This window comes from Caretta caretta, chromosome 1, assembly GCF_965140235.1.
Source record: "Caretta caretta isolate rCarCar2 chromosome 1, rCarCar1.hap1, whole genome shotgun sequence".
NCBI classification, from domain to species: domain Eukaryota; kingdom Metazoa; phylum Chordata; order Testudines; family Cheloniidae; genus Caretta; species Caretta caretta.
The window spans coordinates 228,877,050-228,896,080 of NC_134206.1; the positions used below are offsets into that span (position 1 = coordinate 228,877,050).

The 19,031-nt window shown below is 44.2% G+C and overlaps 1 protein-coding gene across 11 annotated transcripts in view; it reads left to right on the top strand.

The window, feature by feature from the left end:
* Window positions 1-19,031, top strand: part of PHF21B (PHD finger protein 21B) — a 209,233-nt gene that overhangs the window by 80,598 nt on the left and 109,604 nt on the right. For 5 of the 11 annotated variants that reach the window (XM_048825068.2, XM_048824960.2, XM_048824970.2 and 2 more), the window contains one exon: window positions 2,811-2,870. The exons of the other annotated variants lie outside the window; for them this stretch is intronic. In XM_048825068.2, coding sequence (XP_048681025.1) covers window positions 2,811-2,870 — 60 coding nt within the window. The remainder of the gene's footprint in view (window positions 1-2,810; window positions 2,871-19,031) is intronic. 11 annotated transcript variants of the gene reach the window in all.

Consider the following 19,031-nt stretch of genomic DNA (forward strand, 5'->3'; position numbering starts at 1 on the left):
TTTTGAATTTTGTGCTGGGCTCTAAAGCCTGGCCCGCACACACTAGTAGTACTAGTTTAACTAAATTGGTTTCTAAATCAATTTATAAAATCATTGCAACCTCCTTGGGTGGGCATTCTTAAAACTGAATTAAGCTAACATGGTACTAGCTGCTCTTAAACCAGCTGAAGAGTATCCTTGCCAGGGAGCTGCACCAGTTCAACTAACATGATTTAGTAACTGATTTAGTTACACTGGTGCAATTTTTATGTATAGACAAGCCTTTTGGGTTCATCGTAAATTACTCGCAGTCTCACTTTTTCTCATCAGAATCCAACAGAAGATGACCTTGGTCAGGAAAATAAAACAGAACCAGCAGGTACTGGGGAAGAGCACTTAAAAGATGTTTGGATCTGAAAATATTGAACTAACTCGTTAGATCGTGTAAATTGGTATAGTTCCTCAGCAGGTATAACTGGGTGTACTTTAATGGAACTATGCTGATTTAGGTCAGCTAAGGATCTGGTCCATTAACTCTGTTTTTGTTCCAATGGCTCCACCCTGCACAAAAAAGTCTTAAAGGGTTATGAAGTGTCTACAATCTTAGGTTCACCCCTTTGAGTCTGACTGGTTTGTATTAATCTGATTTCAGTCTGATTAGAGCAGATTTCCAAACTTCTCATCCTCAGTCTGTCATAACAAGAGGTGTGTCTAATCTTGTTTTAAGATGCAAGAGGCAGGTGCAAGACATCTACACTCACTGTGTTTCGTCTTGTAGGTGCCTACGCCAAAATACCCTGGAGAGGGCGGGGTTTTTAGACCTTGAGAAATTCAGTATTCAACCAAGATCACATTATACAAGCAATCTGGCAGCAGTGTTTTACATCAGCAACCAGGGAATAAGAGCAGGGTCAGACATCTAGTGTCAGCTAGCCATCACTCAAAATTTGAAATTATACAATGTCCAATGAGACCCTCCTTTTTAAACCTTAATACAGAAAGAAGAAGGATACCTTTCCAGACACTCTCAAATGCATCATCTCAGTGATTTCAAGACTTCATAAACTATTGAACCCGATTTTCTTTGATAAGAGAGAACCTGAATCAAGTGGCCATCAGCTGAACTAGACGCATCAGCATTTTATTTAAGAAAAGGGTTAAGTAGTGCAGTGACAGTAGTCACATGCTTCCGTCACTTATAGAAATTATTTATAAATTACAGAGATTCCATGATTTTAGTAGACTTTTCCAGAGTGATTAGAGAGACAGGGTGGGTGAAGTAATATCTTTTATTGGACCAACTTGTGTTGGTGAGAGAGAGAGACAAGCTTTCCAGCTTACACAGAGCTCTTCTTCAGGTCTGGGAAATGTACTTGGAGTGTCACAGCTAAATACAAGGGGGAACAGTGTTTAGCATATTTAGCTGTGGCACTCCAAGTACATTTCCCAGACCTGAAGAAGAGCTCTGTGTAAGCTGGAAAGCTTCTCTCTGTCACCAACAGAAGTTGGTCTAATAAAAGATATTGCCTCACCTACTTTCTCTCTCTAATATTCTGGGACCAACATGGCTACAACAACAGGGTGAGACAGATCTAGTTTCCTCCTCGGGTGGATGTGGTTACAGGAGAACTCTCAGATACAATCATTCTGAATGAGAGAACTTTTATCAATTTCAGCTTGGAATTTCTCACTTAAAAGGAGTTACTTATTTTTAAATAGAATGTACTGAAAATAGACTTATTTTCCTGTCTGATCTCCTTTGAGAGTTTGAGCCAGATCACAAATGTCACGGTTGTCAGCAGGAGTTCTGCCATAGATTTCAATGGGAGCTGCATTAGGCCCTTGGTTTATTGTAATACTTAGAACCAGGCTTACATGGGAAAAGATGCAGGTTTTATACTGTGCTCCTGAGGCCTGTGCACCTAATAGTTTTGCCTTGAGGCAAGAATCTTTACTAATCAAGCTATGAATTGCTCTCCTGTTGTCACTCACTGGAGACCTCAAGAGCCAGGCATGTGGATCATTACTTGATGTGACCTTCCAGAGAGTACAGCTGATGGGTAAATAACTCTCCTTTTTACATAAAGAAGTGGCACTGAGATTCTGATGTAACATTAAGATCTTCAATGGGAGAACTTTTAGTTACATAAACATTACACAGGTTGTCATCAAATGCAGTTTGTCTTCAGATGAGATTTATGTGAACATGAATTGGTTCTTGCATAACGGGACTGGACAGTTAACAGCTTTCTTGTTCAGATCCTGCAGATGTTCACTTCTGTAGCCTAAATGTAGAACAGTTTTGTTTGTTTGTTTTTATTTTTTCCCCTCTTGGGAAGAGAATCTTTGTTTTAAGACCTAATTTTACATAAAACATCTTTAGTGTCAGGACTGAATAGAAATAGTAAATCACCATCTAATATAATAATATCCTAGGCTAGTTAGTAAAATTGTCAGAAAATGCAGTAAGCTCTGGTCTTTCAAAGTCCCTGCAGAGCACATATAACACGAAAGGCTGACTAATAAAAATTCTTGTTTGGCTAGTAATCTTTCAAAGCATTAATACTGTAGCTAGTGTGTTGTGACTTCCACCTTTAGCGCCCTGAGTTATTGTAACTCTGAGAACACACTGTAAATAAGTTATAGATGTGAGCATGTTCATGAAGATCTTTGTTTCCCTTCGTTAAAATGAAAAATTCCAGATAATTAAGAACCTGACTTCTATTGCTAAGGAGGTATAATGGTTAAAGGTGGATATGAAAAATGACAGAGTATATAAACAAGGACACGTACTTTGAGATAAATCTTATGTTCAAATCTATCCTTTTCAGCTCCCACCTAAAGTCGTATCTGCTTCTATAGAAGGCTGCATCATTCTCTCTGAAAAGCAGGTAATATGATGCACAAACCAAACCAAATCTCATTAACCATTATAATTTCCTTTGGAGGTAAGTAGTTTGCATTTCCTTGGTAAAGAGCATTAGCTGTCAGGCTTTTTAAATGCCTTATGATAAAAGTGCCAATTGCAGACAAGCCAGTCCACTCTCCTTTTTTCTCAATATGCATCAGTCTTATGGGTGCTAACACATTTTTAATTAGATGTTCAGATTTAACTACAGGAAATTAAAGTGTGTAGCTTTTGGAGATTTTAGGGAGGGGGAAAAAGGAGGTTAGATTGGAGTGCTTTTGCATTTTTGCCTTTTTTTATTATCTACACAAAATACTAAAGGCTAATGTTGAGATTTTTAAAGCATTGCAGACAACTGAGCCACACATTTTAAGGCAGCGGGGCGGAACTAGGAATAGCATTTTAAAAATTATTTCAGAAATTTTTTTACAAGAGGTTTAAAGTACAACAGTGCTAATTTTGAGCATATGAGGTAAATAATCCTGGGCAGGGTACTCAGCTAGTATAAATCGGCATAGGTCCTTTGATGTCAGTGGAGCTACACCATTTACTCCAGCTGAGGATCTGGCCCTCATTTTCTAATAGTGGACCTGTTTGTGCTCCCACTGCTATTAATAGGAGTTTTGCTATTGAGTTCAGTGGGAATGGAATTGGGCTGTAATTCACATGCTGATCTCTCTAAGTACACAGAGTCTGAAATCAGTTTTATTTTAACTACCATTATATATACAGTAGGAAAACTACTACAGAATTCAGTTCAGCTAATGCTCTCTTTTTAGTGTGGGGATGGAAGTTACCTGAAAAATTGTTTATGGTCAGTGAGCAAGAGATGAGATGAGACCTGAATAGGGCTTTGTATGATTAATTATCTTTTCTGACCATTTGTGTTAATCAGGAGAGCAATATACTGGCATAATTTATCTCTAACTGAACTTTAAAGAGTTATGTGTACTCCAAGTCAGAATGGTTGAGCCAAGCAATCCAGTGCTGTATCTTGAGTGCAGTTTTGCTTTTAATTGAATGAGGAATTTATATATTGCAGTTTCACATTACTGTATGTATCATATATTTTTTTTTTTTTAGTAAACTTTGTACATAGCCTGTTTCTGTCCTGCCACTGACTTCTTGTTTGACCTTAGGCAAGTCATTTTGAGCCTGATCATGTGGGAAGTTTATGTAAGCTGCTGAGTTCCCTCAACTCTCATCCACTTCAGTGGGAGTTAGATTGCTTAGTGGTTTGCAAACGGTACTCATTACCTTACAGAATCAGGCCCTCGATTGTTCCTTGTCCAGTTTCTTTATCTGCAATATGGAAATATTAATAATAATAAATTAATACTTGTATACTTCTAATGGGGTGTTGTGAGACATAATTCATTAATATTTGTGGAAAAACTTTGAAATACTAGGAAGAAAATCACCATAATATCGTAAAGTTTGTTATTGTTGTTTTATTATCATTTTGGTACTTCCTATGAACCACACATAACCAGACCATCAAGGTTTTAAGATAATGTAGTGCTGCTTCTAGCATTATTTGTTAAATTGGGTATTGACAAAGTTAAATGACAAAGGGCATGACTGTAATTTATACTAAGGCCCCATATACCACTATGGCAGTAAAGAAGCCTTACAGTGGGCATAAATATACTTTAAGGCCCCTTTCTACTGTTAGAGTGGTGCAAATGGCCTTAGTATCAATGAGAATTCAGGCCAAAGAAGCCATGTACAAGTTCCAAGAAATGCATTTGAGACAGGTGTCTCACTCTTCAGGGAGGAAAGGGCAGGAGACAGGAATTCTCAAAGCCCATCTAAGTGACACCTGGGTAAGCAGTATATGCTGCAAGACTTTACTACGTAGAAACCCTGCTGCTTTACTGCCATACTTATTGCCTCCAGTCATGTCCCACTGGGTTTCAGTATGCAGAGGCCTTTATCAGGGGCAGAACAAAGGATGACAGGAAAAGGGAAAGGAAAGGCAGGGAGGAAGAGGCATATATCAGGAAGAGACAAAGCAGTTTGAATGTTAAACAGTGGCATTCATGAGGCACAGAGGTTACAATTGGTGAGCAGCAAGCAAAACTCCACACGGCATAATGTGCAATCAAGGTGCCGGGTGAAAAATCAAGCTTACTTGCGGAGAGATTTGTCATAATTATTTCTAAAGAATGGTTTTAAACAACTGTGTATTTATTTGTTTGGTTTTTTTGCAGTCTCTGTGCTCCCTTTGTCTGAGTGAGATGGAATATGTTATTCTGTATTTTTATTAGTGTCATAATCACAGGGAAGAAATAGGATATGTTGAAGAGTTAATTCTCTCTTTGATGGGATCTTAGGGACAAAACTAGATAATAATTATGAGTATAATGATTATTAGCATTAGAGTGTGAGGGAGATGGGGAGGGGAAAAAATTTTCGCCATTTTTTCACTAAAATTTTGAAAAGTTTTGGAACATTTTCAACTGACTCTCTCTTACTATTCCCAGACAAACAGTATGTTAAGATGGATTTAAGGTAGAGTATATGTATGAGTAATTTGAGGTAAAAATCATCACAAGGATGTTTCAGAGTAACAGCCGTGTTAGTCTGTATTCGCAAAAAGAAAAGGAGTACTTGTGGCACCTTAGAGACTAACCAATTTATTTGAGCATGAGCTTTCGTGAGCTACAGCTCTCTTCGTCGGATGCATACCGTGGAAACTGCAGAAGACATTATCAATTACAAGGATGTTGTAATTATCCCCAAACAAGCATTCTAAATCCAGGAAATTCAGAGTTCAGGTTAACCTTTTAAAAGTTCCAATCAAGTTAAGTTTATTTGGGTGCCTTAACTGTGCATTTCCATAATTTAACTTCTTCCTACAGTGACATCATGCTGTAACGTTACAGTTAAGCATAATAATATTTGCAGTGTTAGATTAGTTTAAACTGAATTTTAAAGACACATTAGATTTTTTTTCCAGGTCCTCTTCCCCCCCATTGGTGTCACTATAAGATAGAGTTACAGTTGTCTGAGTGCTGCTGTATGGTTCATGCTATTGACTGCAAGTTCAATGGTTCACAAAACCATCACCATCCATAATTGCATTAAGGATGAGGCCCCTGACTTTACATATATAATTGAGACTCAGTGGGTGAGGCTGCAACTCCAGTATGAACCGACAGACTGGGTACTACATTCATTATGAACTGAGATGGGATCGGGAAAGTGGTGTTATTGTGTTTTGATTTGATGTTTAAGGTAGGAAGTTTTGGCCCCACAACTTGATCTGATAGAGTGAGTACACCTTGTATGTGAGTCCTAGCATGGATTTAAGATGGAACTAGTATTGCTGTGCACGTTGCCCTGCTACATTGATGAGGCACTAAGTGAGCAGATGGTTCCCTGAATGTTGGCCCCATAGCCTTTATCAGAGGACACAGGCATTTCCAGGTTTTGGTTATGATAGAGAATTTGGCCAGTTTTTTCCCATCCCTACAAAATCTCCTCTTCTCCATCAGAAGACTGATTTCATTGGTATATCTCTTTTCACAGAGGGTTTTGACCAGTGCTGTGTATAGTCAGGTTCATGGGTGTAAACTGAGAGGTTGTTATGCCTGTCTCTGTACACACAATAATTTTTGCTCTCCAAATTCACTACCCAGCACAGACAAATTAAACTTTTCTCTTGATCCTGTACTTCTCTCATGTGAGCTATAATTTTCTGCTGCTTTCTTCACCACTGCTGAGATTTTAAGCTTTGTAGATTTAAAGATGGCCAGTGGCCACTGTGTAGCTTATTTTAGAGCAGACACTGAGAAATAATGAAAGTAGATTGCTGAGTGAAAAGGAGCAAAGTGGCTTGACCTGTTTGTTCTAAGGAGAACACTGACAAGTCACTAGGTGATGTCTAACCAGTGCCTAATAGTATAATATTAATATCACCTCCATAAATTTACTCTATACACTTGTACTGGTGTTCTGTTTCCTTTCCTCACTGCATTTCAACATTTGGGTTGATAGTGTTAGGGATTGTTTATTTTGTGTCACAACTCTGAGATCTGTTTTCTGCTTTCTGTTCTATCTCACCTTTCCATTTACCTGATATTCACTCTTCAAATTCTTTGCTCCTTCTCTTATTTTGTATTTATTTGTGCTGAACTCCAGTAGCTGTGTTTAGTCCAAATCCTTAAACGATCTCAATCTTTCTGCAACTGATTGCATTGGTGTTTATTTCTTGCATCTCTCACTTCAGTGCAAGTTCTTTGTAGCTTGATCAGGAAGTCTCAGTCTTCTCTGTTAAGTCTGCTTCTGTTAAGCTTGTATTAGCTTGCAGTTGTCCCCCATTATTAGAGAGCCTAAAACTAAAATGTACTTTCATCCTGATTAGACTTGCTGTTATCCTAGTTTTTTATTATTCTGGTTTATTAACATTGGAAGGCCTGAGAAAAATGCAGTAAGACAATAGAGGACCTTGTAATGTGATGACTCGGATGCAGACACAGCAGGCGGAGCTGCAGAAGATTAGAAATGGTAATACTTGTAATTAGAAATTCTGCAGTCAAGTAATGTTAGTTAGGAACTCACCAGCGGAATCTAAGTACGCAGATTAGTCTATATGGTGTGGAAATAATTAAGTCAAGCCAAGTGTTTCACCATAAGGCTATCTCTGGAATCGGACCATGGGATCGATCCAGGTTTCAAATTCTACGTACAGCCACAGAAGCCGTCAGCTCCCACAGGTACATGTGAATATGCCCCAAAATATAGTATGTGACTGCTCAGTCCCAACTGTAGCATTCCTGAATGGAGTATAGAGCTTCCAAAAGGTGGGTCTCCTGGGACTGAAATCACATGGTCAGTCAGTCCCCCTATGTATAATCTAAAAGGCACAGCATAAAAAGCACTAGGGGAGGGACAAAAAGGCGGAGCATGTGACCTCCCCAGGTGACCACCCACGTGACTCCTCCCCTCCTCGCACTCTCCCTGTTCCCTCCCCATGATCCACATCCATCCCACATTACCAAGGGAGGGGGGTCTGTCCTCCTCTCACTGCGCCAGACTTCTGGTGTACAGACCTCAAGGAACAAGGACTCAGGAGATGCAGCTGCGTGAAAGGGCCAGGCTGGGGGCGGTAGAGCTGTGCCAGTGGAGCTGCTGGTGTGGGGCCGCCCGACAGCCCCAAGTTCTGCTCCTTTTGCAGCTGCGGTTCCTGGGAGATCCCAGTGAAGTCAATGGGGGTTTGGCCATTGACATTAATAAGAGCAGATTTGGGCTTTTAGATTTTAAAAGAGCAACGCTACAGCGTGTCCTTCAAAACAGGATTGTCTTTCTGTGCATGTTGGAAACTAACCTATACACTTGATACGCCAAGTACTTTTGTAGATGGATGGAAATATTGAAAGACCGTGGACACCTTAGATTACATCGATAAGCTTAAAGATAATAAAACAATTTAATTTTGCTAGTGTACATTAAAAAGCTCTACCTTTCTTCAAGCATTGGAAATTCAGGCTATTGGTTATAAGTTTTGAAGAAAAGGGTGCAGAGTCGTTTTTTATTAGTCGAGCTACAAAAACATACCAATCATTTAAATTCAACTTCATAATCAATCTCTGAGCAATTTGTATTTGCATAAATGATGTATATTGATCTGAAAACTATGCTAAAGCATATCCAGAATCCATTATCAAGTTATATCCTGGTTTCACCTCCATTGTAGATCACTCTATTTATAAGACTGTAATTGACATAATTAGAAGTATTGATTCAATTTCAAATGCAGCAAGTTAACTGTAAAAGTGCCAACAGGCTTAAAAAATAGTCAATATACTGTTGGTTTGCTTGCATGGATGAATCTTAGTTTAGAGTGACCATTTTTTTTTTCTTCTTTCTGTGAAGTTTTAAATTGTTTCTCTTATTTTGGATATGGACTTTACATTGAAATAGTGATGTCCTTCACTTGCGTGTTATTTGTTTGGTGTCAGAGTCCTTGAGGGGGTCTGTGTATGGAAATGAATATCATAAAATAATTTCTGGTAGCATCTTGGAAGAGGTACCACAACTGGAAAGAAAAAATACTGGAGGTAAGCAAATGTCTTCAAGGTAGAAGATTCTGTGGGTATAAAATAATTCTTGAAAAATGGGGCAGCATGACCTTTTAGCTAGGACAAGGAGTTACATTTTGTACTGTTTTATGGCTAAAATCAGGCAGAAAATTCAAGTAGTTATATTCCAGTATTAACCAACAAGCAAGTCTGTGTGTGCATGCACGTGTGCAAGTGTATACAGGGGCAAGGGGTGAGTGATACATAGTGGCGCTTGGGTAAGTGTAAAAATCCATCAATAGCACACAAAGGTCTCCATAGCAGAATCAAGGGCCTTGAGTTTACAGTTTAAAAAAAGCTTCTCTGTAAGAAGTCTTTTAATTAACACATTGATTACTCAATTCTTCTTTTGAAGCTGTAGCACAGCAACACTCTTCTTTCACATAAAGCTTTTGAAAAGTTCACTTGATGGCAGTTCTATGTAGTACTTAAAAAGAATGGAAGAAACAGGCAATGTTACTATAGATCTCCTTGGAGAAAATGCCCAATCAATTCATTCCGACAGTGGAAAACAGTGTAGGTTCTTTCAGTGATTCTAAAACTACAAAAGGCATTTTCAACTATATTTAGAACTTCAGGATCTTTTTTTCCCCTAGTACACTTAAGTAAAAATCTGAAGCTTACTTTCAACACATTATACATTTCCAGTAAAATGTGCTGTTCCTTCTAAAAATACACTAGCGGAAGGGAACAGAACATTTAGTACCACTTAACATTAACTAAAAGTTGGCTGTATACATAACACTACAAATATCTTTCTGAGGCTGTTGTTTGGAGCTGTTTATGTAGCAAGATGCATGTCTTAATAACAGTTCAGTGTGGGCTATATTAAAGAAGTTTGTACCTTCTCGTGGGACAAGGTTTAAAATTAGTGAATAGTGCTGAGGTAGAGAAAGAAAGAACTTGACTTATGTATAGTTTATCACTGGTGTATAGATCCTTGTTTTGTAATGTTATTGTATATGATATTTTGGCAGGCATGACATTTTGAGGCTTCTCTGCCTTTTTTTTTTTTCTTGCTAGATTTAGACCCTGTGTATTGCCCTGACACCCTTTAAAATCAGGTACTGTTTTTTTACAATTGTCGGTGGTCTCCAAAGAAAGATTAAGAAGGACATTAGATACTGCTTTTTCTGTGGTTTGGCTCCTGTTTCCTTGGAATTGAGTATATATTAAAACGGTGTAGCATGAAAGCTGCTCTTGGTAGCTCTGCCTTTCGTTATTTCTAGTATTGTATTTCGGTGCTTTGGATGTTGTATTAAAAACACAAAGTCCTCTTCGTGAAGGTTAAAGATCCCATGTACATTTTGCAACAGAAGGTTGTTTGGTCCTTGACCATATTGCTTCTCCTCACACTGTTGTGAAACTATATCTGTATACCTGGCTTTTGCCATCTGCTCCAGAAGGGGCTCCAGTTCAGTGAGGTGAATATAAATTGGGCTAAATCCTGAAAGTCTTGCTAGACTGTACATAGTTCTTTCTTAGCCAAGGCTGAGGCACTCTGATACCATGGTGATGAGCACAGTATAAAATCCTAGTCAGACAGATAAGTTTGATCTTCTCCACAGAGGGCTGGTCACCTCCTCCCCATGCTGTGCTGCCCAGTGCAGTAGTCTGGGAGCTGACCTTGTTCGTGAAGACAGAGGCAAAAAAAGCATTGAGTACATTAGCTTTTTCCACATCCTCTGTCACTAGGTTGCCTCCCTCATTCAGTAAGGGGCCCACACTTTCCTTGACTTTCTTCTTGTTGCTAACATACCTGAAGAAATCCTTCTTGTTACTCTTAACATCTCTTGCTAGCTGCAACTCCAGGTGTGATTTGGCCTTCCTGATTTCACTCCTGCATGCCCGAGCAATATTTTTATACTCTTCCCTGCTCATTTGTCGAATCTTCCACTTCTTGTAAGCTTCTTTTTTGTGTTGAAGATCAGCAAGGATTTCACTGTTAAGCCACGCTGGTCGCCTGCCATATTTACTATTCTTTCTACACATCGGGATGGTTTGTCCTAGTAACCTCAATAAGGATGATTTAAAATACAGCCAGCTCTCCTGGACTCCTTTCCCCCTCATGTTATTCTCCCAGGGCATCCTGCCCATCAGTTCCTTGAGGGAGTCAAAGTCTGCTTTTCTGAAGTCCAGGGTCCGTATTCTGCTGCTCTCCTTTCTTCCTTGTGTCAGGATCCTGAACTCGACCATCTCATCTAGCACTGGGCAGCACAGCATGGGGAGGAGGTGACCAGCCCTCTGTGGAGAAAGAAGTGGTACGGGACTATTTAGAAAAGCTGGACGAGCACAAGTCCATGGGGCCGGATGCGCTGCATCCGAGAATGCTAAAGGAGTTGGCGGATGTGATTGCAGAGCCATTGGCCATTATCTTTGAAAACTCATGGCGATCGGGGGAAGTCCCGGACGACTGGAAAAAGGATAATGTAGTGCCCATCTTTAAAAAAGGGAAGAAAGAGGATCCTGGGAACTACAGGCCAGTCAGCCTCACCTCAGTCCCTGGAAAAATCATGGAGCAGGTCCTCAAGGAATCAATTCTGAAGCACTTATAGAAGAGGAAAGTGATCAGGAACAGTCAGCATGGATTCACCAAGGGCAAGTCATGCCTGACTAATCTAATTGCCTTCTATGATGAGATAACTGGCTCTGTGGATGAGGGGAAAGCAGTGGACGTGTTGTTCCTTGACGTTAGCAAAGCTTTTGACACAGTCTCCCACAGTATTCTTGCCAGCAAGTTAAAGTAGGGGCTGGATGAATGGACTATAAGGTGGATAGAAAGTTGTCTAGATTGTCGGGCTCAACGGGTAGTGATCAATGGCTCCATGTCTAGTTGGCAGCCGGTATCAAGTGGAGTGCCCCAAGGGTCAGTCCTCGGGCCGGTTTTGTTCAATATCTTCATAAATGATCTGGAGGATGGTGTGGATTGCACCCTCAGCAAGTTTGCAGATGACACTAAACTGGGAGGAGAGGTAGATCCGCTGGAGGGTAGGGATAGGATACAGAAGGACCTAGACAAATCAGAGGATTGGGCCAAAAGAAATCTGATGAGGTTCAACAAGGACAAGTGTAGAGTCCTGCACTTAGGACGGAAGAATCCCATGCACCGTTACAGACTAGGGACCGAATGGCTCAGCAGCAGTTCTGCAGAAAAGGGCCTAGGGGTTACAGGGGACGAGAAGCTGGATATGAGTCAACAGTGTGCCCTTGCTGGCAAGAAGGCCAATGGCATTTTGGGATGTATATGTAAGGGCATTGCCAGCAGATCAAGGGACGTGATCGTTCCCCTCTATTCGACATTGGTGAGGCCTCGTCTGGAGTGTGTCCAGTTTTGGGCGCCACACTACAAGAAGGATGTGGAAAAATTGGAAAGAGTCCAGCGGAGGGCAACATAAATGATTAGGGGACTGGAACACATGACTTATGAGGAGAGGCTGAGGAAACTGGGATTGTTTAGTCTGCGGAAGAGAAGAATGGGGGGATTTGATAGCTGCTTTCAACTACCTGAAAGGGGGTTCCAAAGAGGATGGATCTAGACTGTTCTCAGTGGTAGCTGATGATAGAACAAGGAGTAATGGTCTCAAGTTGCAGTGGGGGAGGTTTAGGTTGGATATTAGGAAAAACCTTTTGACTAGGAGGGTGGTGAAGCACTGGAATGCGTTACCTAGAGAGGTGGTGGAATCTCCTTCCTTAGATATTTTTAAGGTCAGGCTTGACAAAGCCCTGGCTGGGATGATTTAGTTGGGAATTGGTCCTGCTTTGAGCAGGAGGTTGGATGAGATGACCTCCTGAGGTCCCTTCCAACTCTGATATTCTATGATTCTATAATCTGATGACATCAATGGAAGTTCTTCTTCGAGTGTTTGTTCATGTCCATTCCAGTCAGGTGTGTGAGCGCACACATGCACGGTGGCCGGAAGATTTTTCCCCTAGCAGCATCCATCAGGCCGGCCTCAGTGCCCCCTGGAATCACGCCTTCATGGTGCTCAATATAGAGCCCTGCCGACCTGCCACCCCTTCAGTTCCTTTTTACCACCATTGACGGTTAACTGGAACTTCCCTTAGCCCTTTCTTAGCAAGCGTGTTCTATAGTTATCTGTATATAGTTATGTTAGTATCTGTTATAGAATTAGAGTTCTTAGTATAGAGTTGTTTTGGGTCGTGTGTCCCCCCATTCCGCCTCCCCAGAGCTGTGGTATGCTGCAGTCCCCGGGGTTTAAAAACTGTGTGCCCTGCACAAAGCGCGATCCACACTCTTCGTGTTTACTGTGCCTAGGGGAGGGCCACCAAAAGGATTGCTGTAAGATCTGCCCCGAGTTCCGCCCTAGAACTCTTAAAGAAAGGGAACAGCGGGTTAAGGTGATCCTCATGGAGGCAGCCCTACGCCCCCACTCCGACCCTGGCTCAGGGGACCCGGCTTCTAACGCTTCGTCCTTGATGAGGAGTCCCCCGACACTGTCGTCAAGCTCAGCACCGAGAGAGGACTTGTCCTGAGATGCTCGGCACCAACACGGCACCTCACGAAGCCCAGCTGAGAGCAGGCACTGATCCCATTCGCTGGTGCCTTGGAAGAAAAAGAAACCGGACAGCCGCTCACCTCCGTCTAAATCCGGAGAAGTGAGACCTCAGACGGGCCACAGCTCTGGATCCCCTACTGGGGCCATGTTGACTCCTGCCCAGGCGAGGCAGTTGAGTCCGGTCCCCCCACAGTCGCCAGTCCCTACACAGCAGCTATGGCTCCCTTCAACGCGGGAAGCTTACCAAGCTCCTCGGGACCTCCTGCACCTTACGGCGCTGTTCTCTTCCCCAAGGAGGGAAGAACCTCCAGTGCTGGGGGACCCACCCCGCCTCCAGGTGCAGTCAAGAGGGAAGCCAGCTGTGATGTCCAGGCACTCCCCCTCTCCATGTCCCTCGGCACCGGTGCACTCGGACAGAGAGCCTACCCACTCCCCGAGCTCTCGAGGTACCGTGGCTCAGCTCCTCCATGGTCTTCAGTCTCGGAGACCTCGGAGTCAGAGTCTGATTCCTATCACTCCAGGAGAAGCAGGAGCCACAGATCGTGGTCTGGGAGAGACAGGAGAGAGTCCCAGGCATGGCCTCTGCAGTGGCAGAACCCACCACAGTTGTCCTTCTGAACCCCCTGGGCCTTTCTTCTAGGACAGGGAGGGACCCAAGGTCACCGCTTTGTGGCATCTTCTGTGGCCTCGGCCACCTTTGTCCCACCACTGGCTACACATAGAATCATAGAATCATAGAATCATAGAATATAAGGGTTGGAAGGGACCCCAGAAGGTCATCTAGTCCAACCCCCTGCTCGAAGCAGGACCAATTCCCAGTTAAATCATCCCAGCCAGGGCTTTGTCAAGCCTGACCTTAAAAACCTCTAAGGAAGGAGATTCTATCACCTCCCTAGGTAACGCATTCCAGTGTTTCACCACCCTCTTAGTGAAAAAGTTTTTCCTAATATCCAATCTAAACCTCCCCCACTGCAGCTTGAGACCATTACTCCTCGTTCTGTCATCTGATACCATTGAGAACAGTCTAGAGCCATCCTCTTTGGAACCCCCTTTCAGGTAGTTGAAAGCAGCTATCAAATTCCCCCTTATTCTTCTCTTCTGCAGGCTAAACAATCCCAGCTCCCTCAGCCTCTCCTCATAAGTCATGTGTTCCAGACCCCTAATCATTTTTGTTGCCCTTCGCTGGACTCTCTCCAATTTATCCACATCCTTCTTGAAGTGTGGGGCCCAAAACTGGACACAGTACTCCAGATGAGGCCTCACCAATGTCGAATAGAGGGGAACGATCACGTCCCTCGATCTGCTCGCTATGCCCCTACTTATACATCCCAAAATGCCATTGGCCTTCTTGGCAACAAGGGCACACTGCTGACTCATATCCAGCTTCTCGTCCACTGTCACCCCTAGGTCCTTTTCCGCAGAACTGCTGCCTAGCCATTCGGTCCCTAGTCTGTAGCTGTGCATTGGGTTCTTCCGTCCTAAGTGCAGGACCCTGCACTTATCCTTATTGAACCTCATCAGATTTCTTTTGGCCCAATCCTCCAATTTGTCTAGGTCCTTCTGTATCCTATCCCTCCCCTCCAGCGTATCTACCACTCCTCCCAGTTTAGTATCATCCGCAAATTTGCTGAGAGTGCAATCCACACCATCCTCCAGATCATTTATGAAGATATTGAACAAAACCGGCCCCAGGACCGACCCTTGGGGCACTCCACTTGATACCGGCTGCCAACTAGACATGGAGCCATTGATAACTACCCGTTGAGCCCGACAATCTAGCCAGCTTTCTACCCACCTTGTAGTGCATTCATCCAGCCCATACTTCCTTAACTTGCTGACAAGAATACTGTGGGAGACCGTGTCAAAAGCTTTGCTAAAGTCAAGAAACAATACATCCACTGCTTTCCCTTCATCCACAGAGCCAGTAATCTCATCATAGAAGGCGATTAGATTAGTCAGGCATGACCTTCCCTTGGTGAATCCATGCTGGCTGTTCCTGATCACTTTCCTCTCATGCAAGTGCTTCAGGATTGATTCTTTGAGGACCTGCTCCATGATTTTTCCAGGGACTGAAGTGAGGCTGACTGGCCTGTAGTTCCCAGGATCCTCCTTCTTCCCTTTTTTAAAGATTGGCACTACATTAGCCTTTTTCCAGTCATCCGGGACTTCCCCGGTTCGCCACGAGTTTTCAAAGATAATGGCCAATGGCTCTGCAATCACAGCCGCCAGTTCCTTCAGCACTCTCGGATGCAACTCGTCCGGCCCCATGGACTTGTGCACGTCCAGCTTTTCTAAATAGTCCCTAACCACCTCTATCTCCACAGAGGGCTGTCCATCTCTTCCCCATTTTGTGATGCCCAGCGTAGCAGTCTGGGAGCTGACCTTGTTAGTGAAAACAGAGGCAAAAAAAGCATTGAGTACATTAGCTTTTTCCACATCCTCTGTCACTAGTTTGCGTCCCTCATTCAGTAAGGGGCCCACACATTCCTTGGCTTTCTTCTTGTTGCCAACATACCTGAAGAAACCCTTCTTGTTACTCTTGACATCTCTGGCTAGCTGCAGCTCCATGTGCGATTTGGCCCTCCTGATAACATTCCTACATGCCCAAGCAATATTTTTATACTTTTCCCTGGTCATATGTCCAACCTTCCACTTCTTGTAAGCTTCTTTTTTATGTTTAAGATCCGCTAAGATTTCACCATTAAGCCAAGCTGGTCGCCTGCCATATTTACTATTCTTTCGACTCATTGGGATGGTTTGTCCCTGTAACCTCAACAGGGATTCCTTGAAATACAGCCAGCTCTCCTGGACTCCTTTCCCCTTCAAGTTAGTCCCCCAGGGGATTCTGGCCATCCGTTCCCTGAGGGAGTCGAAGTCTGCTTTCCTGAAGTCCAGGGTCCGTATCGTGCTGCTTACCTTTCTTCCCTGTGTCAGGATCCTGAACTCAACCAACTCATGGTCACTGCCTCCCAGATTCCCATCCACTTTTGCTTCCCCCACTAATTCTACCCGGTTTGTGAGCAGCAGGTCAAGAAAAGCGCCCCCCCTAGTTGGCTCCTCTAGCACTTGCGCCAGGAAATTGTCCCCTACGCTTTCCAAAAACTTCCTGGATTGTCTATGCACCGCTGTATTGCTCTCCCAGCAGATATCAGGAAAATTAAAGTCACCCATGAGAATCAGGGCATGCGATCCAGTAGCTTCCGTGAGCTGCCGGAAGAAAGCCTCATCTACCTCATCCCCCTGGTCCGGTGGTCTATAGCAGACTCCCACCACTACATCACTCTTATTGCTCACACTTCTAAACTTAATCCAGAGACACATCTTCCTTCAGCTCCTGCTTACACACCAACGCCTCTGACAGCAACACCGTCGTTAACTCGAGCACCGGATTTGGCACCGGCACCATCCTCGGCACCGCTGAAATGCCCAACTTCCACGCCGGCACCGTTGTCGACAGCGACTATGGCGTAGGCACCGATGGCCCTGGCGCTGATGCCAGCAATGGGCCCTCCGTCTTTGTTGGCATAGACAAGTGGATCAGAACTGGTTCCATCGATGGTTCCCATCATACTGATGACAGCGTCAACACTTGGTCTGGTGTCTGCAGCCTCGGCACCATTGAGCACACCACTGGCACCGACGCTGCCCTGAGAGTCTAGAGACCCCCTAGGGGTAGATGGCAGGGAGCATCCGCTCCTTATCAGCGTTTCCTCTTCTTCATCACCTGATGAAGCATTGGGAGGTACAGCCATAGCCCTGGCACTCAAGGACAACAGGGTGCCGCAGCAGTTGCTGTACAGGGCTGCTCAGGGTCTGGGCATTAAGGCTGAGGAGGTAGTCGAGGAGGCTGATCCCATGATGGACATCCTCACCCCCTCAGGAACTTCCCGTATTGCCCTTCCACTTATTGAAACCATTGTGGACACCACCAAGACCCTGTGGCAGACCCCAGTTTCCTTGCCGCCCACTGCCAAGCTCAATGAGAGGCATTATTTCATGCCCTCCAGAGGGTATGAACATTTATACTCACACCCACCCACTGACTCTCTTGTTGTGGACGCTGCTAACCAGCGTGAGAGACAGGGCTTTCAAGGGTCCTCCCCAAAAAACAGGGAGGCTAAGCGTCTAGACCTTGTTGGGAGAAAGGTCTATTCTACAGAGGGTCTGCAGCTCCATATCCTGAACCAACAGGCCATGTCAGCAGGTACTCATATAACACCTGTGCAGCGATGGCCAAATTTACGGAGCTCCTCCCGTCAGACTCCTGAACCAAGTTCTTGGCCGTGGTGGATAAGGGGAAGCTAGTCTCCCGGGCTTCCCTCCAGGCCGCATTGGATGCTGCAGATGCCGCAACTAGGATCATGGTGACTGGGGTAGCCATGAGGAGGGGGTCCTGGATCCACGTCTCGGGGCTCCCTTATGAGGTCCAGCAAACTATTCAGTACCTCCCATTTGACGGTTGACTGTTTTCTGAAAAGACAGACAAGACTCACGAGCCATCCTCAAGTCATTGGGCCTGCACACTCCCGCCACACAGCAGAGACACTTCTGACTGCAACCTCCTTTGAGATTCCATCAGCAGAACCGACAGGACGGTTCTCAGAGGAGGAACAGAAGTGGCAGGAGGAGGCAACACCCATCCTCAGGCCAGGGCTCTGGCCAGCCCAAGCTCTGGCCCTAAACAGGCCTTTTGAAGGTACAGTCGAGAACGGCACACCAAATCAAAAACTGGATCTACCCCGCCTTACCTTTTCTTGCTGATTATCCCCTTTCTACACGGTCCTGTATCACTTCGGAACACTGGGTGCTCTGCATGGGAGAGAGGGGATACTCCATCCAGTTCTGTGCCCTCCCACCCTTCCAACCCCTTCCCTATCCCTCTTCAGGGACTCTTCTCACGAGCAACTCCTCATCCAGAAGGTGCAGTTGCTCCTATCGCAAAGGGCAGTGGAGGAGGTTCCTCAGGAGCACAGGGAAGAGGGCTTCTATTCCCGGTATTTCCTAATACCAAAAGCCAAGGGCGGCCTCAGGCCTATTCTGGAACTGCGAGAACTCAACAAGTTTGTAAAGAAACTCAAGTTCCGCATGGTCTCCTTGTCCTCCATCGTCCCCTCACTAGATCCAGGAGACTGGTATGCCACCCTCTACTTGAAGGACACGTACTTTCACATTGTAATCACTTAGCTCCACAGGAAGTATCTCAGGTTTGTGGTCAACGGTACCCACTACCAATTCACTGTCCTCCCGTTCGGCTAGTCAGCAGCACGTCGAGTATTCACCAAGTGCATGGCAGTTGTCGCTGCGTTCTTGCGGAGGCACCAGGTACAGGTGTTTGCATACCTTGACGACTGGCTGATCAAAGGCCTCTCCAGGACCCAAGTGGAAACTCAGGTCCCATTTATCAGAGCCACCTTCGACAGCCTGGGTCTACTTCTAAACGAAGCAAAATTGACTCTGTCTCCCATCCAGAGGATAGAGTTCGTAGGGGCAGTACTGGACTGGACCCAAGCCAAGAATACCTGCCACAGGTGAGGTTTCAAT